Raw genomic sequence first — 9,422 nt, 5'->3', positions numbered from 1 at the left:
CTTTTTGCAGAAGAAGCGCGCGGGCCTGGGAGTGCTCGGGGTCCGGCGCTTGCGGCGGCTGCCAGGAGCGGGAGAGCGAGAAAGCGAGCGAGCCAGAGAGAGAGAGAGAGCGCGCGCGGGTCCCGGGCCGCCGCCGCCTCCTCTCCGGTCGCCGCCGCAGCCGCCGGCAGCAGGGAACGGGACCGGGGGGGGAGGGGGGCAGCCGCGGACGCGCGCGGCCGAGGACTTTGCAACTTGCCTGGGAAGGTGGAGGGGCGGGAGGGGGAGGGGCGCCCGCGCAGGAGACCAAGCGCCCAGCCCCGCCGCGGACCATGGTGCAGCAGGCCGAGAGCTCGGAAGCCGAGAGCAACCTGCCCCGGGACGCGCTGGACACCGAGGAGGGAGAGTTCATGGCGTGCAGCCCGGTGGCCCTGGACGAGAGCGACCCGGACTGGTGCAAGACGGCGTCGGGCCACATCAAGCGGCCCATGAACGCCTTCATGGTGTGGTCCAAGATCGAGCGCAGGAAGATCATGGAGCAGTCGCCCGACATGCACAACGCCGAGATCTCCAAGAGGCTGGGCAAGCGCTGGAAGATGCTGAAAGACAGCGAGAAGATCCCGTTCATCCGGGAGGCGGAGCGCCTGCGCCTCAAGCACATGGCTGACTACCCCGACTACAAGTACCGGCCACGCAAAAAGCCCAAGACGGACCCGGCGGCCAAGCCCAGCGCGGGCCAGAGCCCCGACAAGAGCGCGGCGGGCGCCAAGGCAGCCAAGGGCCCAAGCAAGAAGTGCGCCAAGCTGAAGGCGCCGGCGGGCAAGGCAGGCGCAGGCAAGGCAGTGCAGCCCGGCGACTGCGGCGCGGGCAAGGCGGCCAAGTGCGTCTTCCTGGACGACGACGAAGACGAGGACGACGACGACGACGAGCTGCAGCTGCGGCCCAAGCCGGACGCGGACGACGACGACGACGAGCCCGCGCACTCGCACCTGCTACCGCCGCCGGCGCAGCAACAGCCCCCGCAGCTGCTCAGGCGCTACAGCGTGGCCAAGGTACCCGCCAGCCCCACGCTCAGCAGTGCGGCCGAGTCCCCCGAGGGCGCGAGCCTGTACGACGAGGTGCGCGCGGGCGGCCGGCTGTACTACAGCTTCAAGAACATCACCAAGCAGCAGCCTCCTCCCGCGCCCCCCGCTCTGTCGCCCGCGTCCTCGCGCTGCGTGTCCACCTCCTCCTCCAGCGGCAGCAGCAGCGGCAGCGGAGCAGAGGACGCCGACGACCTCATGTTCGACCTGAGCTTGAATTTCTCCCAGGGCGCGCACAGCGCCTGCGAGCAGCCACTGGGCGCGGGCGCGGCGGGGAACCTGTCCCTGTCGCTGGTGGATAAGGACCTGGATTCCTTCAGCGAGGGCAGCCTGGGCTCCCACTTCGAGTTCCCCGACTACTGCACGCCGGAGCTGAGCGAGATGATCGCGGGGGACTGGCTGGAGGCGAACTTCTCCGACCTGGTGTTCACGTATTGAGGGGCGCGGGGCTCCTCGGGAGGCAGTCGTGGCGGTCAGGATGGTGGGGGGGAGGGGGAGAAGATGCTCACGGTCAGAGATGTGGCGCAGAGAAATTGGAAAAGGTGATGAAATGTTGGTGGAGTTAAAGTGAGATGAGTAGTTTTAAAACAGATTTTCCAGGGTTTTTTTTTTAATTTTTTTAAAAAAAATTTTTTTGGTCTCCCCCATCCTTCCCTTCCTTTATCGTGTCTCAAGGTAGTTGCATACCTAGTGCGGAGTTGTGATTTTCCCCACCCCTGAGGAAAACGTGTTTTGTAATTTCTATTTCTTTTCTTGAAATTCGTGATTGCAACAAAGGCGGAGGGGACCGGGCGGGGGAGGGGAGGAGGCCCCGCTCCGGAAGGCGCTGTTTGAAGCTTGTGGCTTTTTGAAGTCTGAAAGACGTCGGCAGAGGGACCCTTTTGGCGGCACAACTGTTACTCTAGGGAGTTGATTTTTTTTTTTTCCTTAAGAGATCTAAAAAAGAACTGGTGATTAAAAAACAACAACAACACACACAAAAAAAGGGACCATTGCAACCTTTTTTGTTTTATTTTACTTTTTTGGAGGGAGAAAGCTGATGTCTTCTATGCATCCAATTTCTCAAACTGCAGGGAGCTTGAAAAAATGCAGTCTGTACAAACGCTTACAAAAAAAAAATCATAACTGTGAACTGACTTAAGAGCAGAGTTTACTTTTTCAGATCAAATTGTTTATGGTTTTACAAATGTGATTTCTACTTGGCAACCTTTTTTTGGTAACTCGTTCCCTTATACCTCCTTGATTGAATACCTTACAGCCTAGACCTCAGTACAAAAAGGTATTGAAACATTTTTGATACATAACAGACCTCAATCTTTTTTAAAAATTAATATATTTTCAGGCGTATTTTTGTACAGTGAAAAGGGAACAATCTTGCTGTGTTTTTTCAGTAAGACTTTCAGGCACTTCTTCCCTTTTGATTTTTCTTTTTCTTTTATTTTTTTCTTTTTTGTTTGTTTTTTTTTAGCATGCAAATATGTTGGTACGTTATGTCCTGGTTTAAAGGATTGAAATTTTAAAAAGTAATCCTTGCATCTAAAGGCCTTGTGGTTTAAAAAAAAGCAAACTTTTTTTGTACAGCTATAGTAGAGATTTGTTCAATATTTGTAGGTAAAGATTTATTGAAAATGGTGACATAGACCTCAGAGCTGTTCTTAGTTTAAGACTGTATGTACTGTACCATAGTAGGACCTATGTATCTCATCGCTGTGATGTGTGGACGGGGCCCCAGACGGAAGGTTTGAAACTGGATTCTCGATTTTTAGCAAAAAGAAAAAGGAAAGGCACATAGTTTTAAATTTTCTCATTTTGTGCAATATAATCTAAATAAACAGACCATTGCATATTTAGTAGCAAATGGTGGCGAAGCAGACTCAACGCACTGTCGACATCACCGCCCGAGTTTTTGGTTTTTTTTGTGTGTTTGAAGTCTGTGTCTTGATTTTAATAAATCAGCAGGAACTGCTAGAAGCTCACATGGCCCATAGTCTCTCTAAGTCCACTCGGGCACCGCGTGGTCACGGCGCGGCGGAGGGCGGATTCCGCTTTTGGAACCCTTAGGCTGCTGGGTAGGTGGCAGGCCGGTGTCCTCCCTTCTCACCCCGCCCTGCATCTCCACCCCAGACGCGGGCTGTGCGCGGGTCCGTCGTGGTGGGGCGGGGGCTGGTGTCCACAGGGCTAGGCCTCCGCTTCTGGCTTTGGGTTTTTCTTTTTCTTTCTTTCTTTCTTTTTTTTTTTTAAACCTTTTGTGTTTTTTTTTTTTTCCGCCGCATCACTGCGTGCGCGCTCAGACGGTTGCGGGTGGAGAGGGCCGCGCCCTTCAGGGGTGTCCACGCGGGTGGGGCTCAAGGAAAGCAAACGCTCCTGATGCCACCTCCATGGTGGGCGGCTCGTGGCTTTGGAGTATTGATGGAGCATCTGCCTCCCGGGGCCCGGGCCAGCCCTCCCCTCCCCAACCCCCACTCTCCTCCAGCCCTGTCCCTCTTGAGGTCACACACGCAAGCCCAACTCCCCGGGGCCGCGGCGCCCGCAACCAAGGAGCCGTTCAGCGGCGAATTGAAATTTGGTGCCAAACAACCAGAATCTAGACCCACAGAAACCGTTACTTGGGCGCTGGCCGCGGGGACTTGGCCACTCGGGGTCGGGGCCCCATGTCGGGGCCCCACGCGAGTAGCAAGCTGCAGGTGGAGAGCTCCTTGCCACCAAGCGGCGCGCTCGCACAAGTCTCGTGGGTGGAGGCGGGAAGGGGGAGGGGCTGCGTGCTTTTTCCTCGCTCACCCCTCAGACACCGCGCTCTGGTGTGAGCCACGCAGAGACCTTTAAACCGCGAATATCCCACCAGCGGTTTACTCGGGGTAGTTTCTGAAGCTTACAGAAAAGGCATTCTGAATGTCTAGAGATCTTTGCATTTGCATATGTTTCCTGTTTTCCACCGGGCGTTTTCTGTGGTGAGGGAATTAGAAAGGTGTGAGGATTTGGCCTCAGAATGGAAACATAGCTGTGATTTGTATGTTAAAACTATGTGGCCGAGTTTCTTGGCAGGAAAATAAGAGACAAGTCCTTGGTTGGCGATAGGAAAAAGAATTTTTTTTTAAACCCTGTTAGAACTCAGGACAGGCGCTCAAATGCGCCTTTAACAATATTTAAAGCAGTTTAGACGAATGCATTGTGAGACCATTCCCAACGAACTCTTTATTGAATGTGTAATACACTCGGTATTCCTGCCACTGGCTAGGCTTCAATAAAAGTTTAGCTGCATTTTCCCCCCTCCTAAGTAAGTCTTATTTTTAACTGAGCATTGACAGTATCTTAAAATGGTAACGTGGGCGTGGGCGTTGTGTGCACAGCAGTCTAGCCAGTTGGGTACCCTGCTCCTTAACTAGTTCACAGACTCGAGTGCGGTTTTTTTGGCGAGATTTCCATCTTTGAAGAAACAGAAATACCTGAACCACCGTTCTCTTATTAATTCTTTAAACTGTGGAAATAATTTTCCAGTTTCTACATTCTTGATAATGCATCCTTCTTAAAAAGAAACGATACGAATGAAAGGCAGTGTGCTTAGATTGTGCAAATACGTGTTATGAATGACTACGGTCACTGGGCAAGTTATTTGTAGAATGGTTAGCCTTTAGCTAGGGAAAAAAAAAAAATCATTGCAGCTCTTTTGGGCCTGGGTGGTTCTTTTTAATGTTAATGCAGGGGAAGTGATTTAAATATGCATGCTCGTAGCAGTCAGGATCTGACTTAGTTGTTTTGAGACAAGAAAAATTAAAAAGGCAAGGTCTACTTTTCTCTGGGAATTGAAACCACAACCATCTTGATGCTGGGATGGTGTAAGAAATGGACATTTGTTTCACTTCAGAATTCAAATGAGTTTTGCCCAAGGAATCTGGGAAATGAGGCAAATAAGTTGCTCAATTTTCAAGTAGTCATTCAATAGAAATATATTCCATCACTCAGCTTTTTTATTCTCTGGTGGGGTATTAATGTATAATCTCACTGTTTTCTCCTAATGGGCGTATGTATCTTTGTGGACACTTGGAAGAGAGGTTTTTCTTGTACTCTCTCATTTCTAGAATCTTTATACTCTTTTTCCTGCGAGGTTTTCTGCTTCTAACAGATTTCTGAGGCAACTATATTTGTGCTTTTTTCTTATGTAGGAAGACCAGCGAAAATAGCTTACTGAGTTGTCAATTTTATCAGTAGATAAGAAACTTTGTTTATTACAGTTTCAGGGAAGGTTTTTCAGGATATTTCTCAGTTATTCTAAGGGCCAAATTTTATAAAAGAAATTTCCATTAGGAATGTCAGTTTCAAATACCCTTTGTATAGCCTATGGCCTGTAAGGATAACAAGCCTGAGCCTTACATGTGTCCGAACAGGAATCCATAAGTCCCCAAAGTAAACGTCTCCATGTAACGACTCTTGATACGTTTCCTGAGAGTTGGCTTATTTTAATTATCGATTCTTTCTCACTGTCCATTCTAGTTGATTTATTCTGCCATATCTCTTGGTTTGATGATCTCAACATTTTTGCTCTTTGGTAACAACTCAGGTTTTGTTTATGGGTTTTCATGACCCCCTTTGTGTGATGCTTACCTTTTCATTCACAGTATAATGTACTGAAGCCAAGCTCATTTCCATTTCCTTACTGCTGACTCCTTCCCCACCCAACTCCTAACATACCTTCATTTTTTTCCATCATCTTATTTTTTTAACACTACCTAGATGCGTTAGCTGCCTGATTAGTTTATCTATTCCATGTGGATGCAGTGAGTTTATAAGAGAATTTCACAAACAAGTAGTTTTTTAGTGAACTTAAACAGAATTTTAAAGGAGACCTATTTTTATACTCAATAAAAGCACAAAGGTGCATAAAGTATAGCATGGCGTACAAAGGGAAATCCGCTCATAACGCTCCATGTATAAAAGTAATAATTTTCTTGGATAGCGATATTCTTTGAAGACCCAGTGCCTCTCTGCCTGTGCGTAGACGGATGGTTTCCACACACCGGAAACTTCCGGTTGCCGGCACTTGACAAACACACTTCTCAAGAGCCACCAAGAGCAATAGGCAGGGGCTGAGATGTGCCTCCTGATAGCAGCCGGCCACTAGGCAACCTGGACGTGCACATGCGGAGGCTTCAGTCTTACTGTTTGATCAAACTTCTTTTATGTAGTCGTGTAGACTTCATTTTTCTCTTCTGTGAAAAATGACAAAATAAAGCAATATGACAGGTTTGAAAATGCATTTGAAAGAATAGAATTTCCTCCAGGGTCCTCAAAGAGATTTTTTTTTCCCCTTTAAATGCGACGCTTATTTTAGGAGGTGCATTACATTCCCCCTTCAAAAACAGAACAACTGGAAATCATCAAAACATAGCATTAAAAAAAAATAAGAAAAAAAGAATTTTGATCAAATGGATATTGACAAAGGGCCCTCGATCCCATTTTTCTTCACCCAGCTTGTGTTCAAAATCCGTATGCCTCGTCCCCTGAATCACACAGGGAGAAGCGTCCTAGGCCATTGTCATGGACCTCCTCCCCACTTTGTCTACTTTTGCTCCTGTACATATGTTGTGGGTGTCAGTCTTTCCCATTTGTTCTGTGACACCTTTGTTTGAATGGACTGTTTTGAAATGGAGGCCTGTGTCTCAGGTGTGGGACACCTAGTGGTCGTGGCGTCCCATCCAGTAGTGCTTTGGGCCAGCAGGGACAGAGCCACCTGAAGTCTGAGAGCAGTTATTAGCATGACACCGTGAACAAGTGTTTTGTTTTGTTTTCCAAGGCCGAGAAATACAACTTTCACAGCCACTCCAGGTTTTGGGGAGGAATAGCTGGAAAGCCCTTTTGTTTAGAAGTCTGAGTGGGTTGTGGGGGGACCTTTTATAGAGTTTGCATGCCAGCGCAGGACCTGTTGCTGTCAGACAGAGAGAGGGAGGGGCTACCTGAGGCAGTGCGCTGGGGGACCGTGTAAGAGTCCCATAGCACTAGGGAAGCAAATGCATGGTGAAGTCATGTCTTCTGGTAGAGGTTATCTAGCATGCAGAGTGTAGTGTGTTGAAACTGTATGACGTTGCTGTATCAAACTTGTAAAATTAAGCATTATTTATTGAAAACTATGTATTTTTTTGTAAAAACCTGATCACACAGAGTATCAGTGGCTTGTGCTTTGTGCTTCAATCAAAACCAGCTTCGTGACCGCCCTCCTTGGAATGCAGTGTTAATGCTCAGGGTTGAATTCATACACTCCAATGTCTCTTTTGCAGGAGTTTTTCACAGAGGAATACATTTGTTCAAAAGACCAATAAAATCGTGTGATCAATCTCCACATGTGTTTTTTTATGTGACTTTTTTTTGGTTTTTGTTTTCTGTTTTTGTTCTCCCCTCCCCCGTTTTGCATTGGGTAACTACTGTGTGACTCCTAAAGTGTTGTCTCGAAGCTGAGAGATTTGAAAAGTCCTGGTGTCTCAGTATCCAACCAGGATCCATAGCCTGGGCAGATCTGGGGCCCTCAGGAAGTGATGATTTGGGCAGGCTGCCGAGCTGCCCACAGTTGGTTGAGCATGGTGATCGTGTCTTGGTATTTTTTAACTGGCCAATAGAGTGAATAAAAAGCATAGGCAAAGTATAGAGGGGTAGGTTAGCCTGTTTGTCAGCCGTAGAAGATGAAGGGACTATTCAGGGGCAGTTGCTGATGTTGGATCCAACGCCAGCCAACTCCATTCCTCAGTGTCTTTCCCCCCACCTCCCTCTATAAACAATTTGCAGTGTAAATGTATTTTGACATAGAAACCATTCTGTATTGAGATTCTTGCTATAAGATGTTTTTATGGAAAGCCTGTAAGTGGTTCTTGCAATTATTATCAGATTTTTTTAAAGATGTGTTTACATGGTGAGTGTTTGTTGCATATTAATTAAATTTGGTTTTGTAGAAACATCTGTGTCGTATCATGACGGATCTCCATGGGCACGGCTTATACACTCACATGCTTGGATCACACACTCACTCCTAGGTCCTTGGTTTGACCAATGTCACCTTTAAGCCAAAGAACGAATAACCAGGTTCCACTGTGTGGAACAGCTCCCTGATTTTTATGTGAAATATTTTTACTTCATAGTTGACTTTCTCAGAGTGTCTCCACTTGGTAGGATTTGACTTTCATTTTGAGGTTAAGAAAAGAAAAAGATTCTGCAACCTTAGTTTTTTTTATTATTATTATTCACTAAATAAATTCATTTGACATTTCTGGCTAATCGCCATTGATGAGACTTATTTCTACTTGTGAACATGGTAACCTCACCCAGTAGATCTAGAACTTACTGTAGGGTGGGGGTGGCCTGTCATACCAAGTGTGTCTCTTTTCACACAACCACTGTCCCATCTTTGAACTTGAATGGTAACCACTGCTGGGAAAATTCATCACCCTACCAGAAAGTAAATAATTTCACAAATTAAAGAGCTTGGTAAACTTGATGTAGCAAATCCAAATTTTGACATTGGTCAAAGCACATGTAATTTCACTAGAATCGATCCTTATGATAGTCCAGGGTCTCTGGGAGTAGAATGAAGTCCTGAGGAACCCTTCTGCCGTGATGTTCTTTATCTGCTAGGACCCAAAGCAAAGAGTATGGTGACCTGTGAACACACAGCTGAACGGAATCTAAGGCATGGAGTGTAGTCAACAGACAGGGTGGCAAGGAGGTGGGTCATTTGCTATGGTGCTTGCACAACATTATGGGTTTGGTCCCCAACATTGTATAAACTGGGCATGGTTAGCACCTGCCTACGACCTCAGCACTGTGAAGGTGGAGGCAGGAGAATCAGCTGATGGAAGCCATAGCTTCAAAACAAAAGTGATTCTTTAGATACCTCTTTCTAGGAAGCTCAGCCAGCTGTCTGACTGGCTTAGTCATCCTGTTAACTTCATGCATCGCCAACTGAAGGATGTTCCATTCTCCTGCTCCTCTTGAACAAATGGCCTCGCCCCAGGCCCTCTCCTCTTGGAACCCCAGAGAGCAGGCTTGCTGGCTACTTGCCACTCTGGACTGCCTGGAGAGATAAGCTGCTGTGTTGTCATACTCCTGGACCCCAGAGTTGAGGCTGAGGACACACACAAAACTTGGTGCTTTGCTAGCCAGGGTTGAATTGGGAAGCTGGGGAGGAAATAGGAAGTCCCCCCAGCCACTCTAACCTGAAATTTCAGAGGTCAGACATGGGGAGGAAACTAGAAAGCAGAGAGACCAACAAGTCCCAAACATGGCACCACCCTTCAGTTGGGCTGAGGCCACTGGTGGCTCTTATAGTTCATTAAGGACCTCTTGAATTTTACACACACACACACACACACACACACACAC

At 47.6% G+C, this 9,422-nt stretch overlaps 1 protein-coding gene across 1 annotated transcript; it reads left to right on the top strand.

The window, feature by feature from the left end:
- The first annotated feature begins 311 nt into the window (after positions 1 to 311).
- Positions 312 to 1,499, top strand: LOC113836592 (transcription factor SOX-11). Its single transcript, XM_027424402.2, has one exon. The coding sequence runs from the start codon at positions 312 to 314 to the stop codon at positions 1,497 to 1,499; it is 1,188 nt and encodes a 395-aa protein (XP_027280203.1).
- Positions 1,500 to 9,422: the final 7,923 nt, after the last annotated feature.

This window comes from Cricetulus griseus, chromosome 7 (assembly GCF_003668045.3).
Source record: "Cricetulus griseus strain 17A/GY chromosome 7, alternate assembly CriGri-PICRH-1.0, whole genome shotgun sequence".
Classification (NCBI taxonomy): Eukaryota; Metazoa; Chordata; class Mammalia; order Rodentia; family Cricetidae; genus Cricetulus; species Cricetulus griseus.
Note: the sequence above shows the minus strand (reverse complement) of the source record. Positions and strands in the feature narration are given on the sequence as shown.

Coding starts and splice junctions, on each gene's coding strand:
- LOC113836592 (XM_027424402.2), top strand. CDS start 312: ATGGTGCAGCAGGCCGAGAGCTCGGAAGCCGAGAGCAACCTGCCCCGG.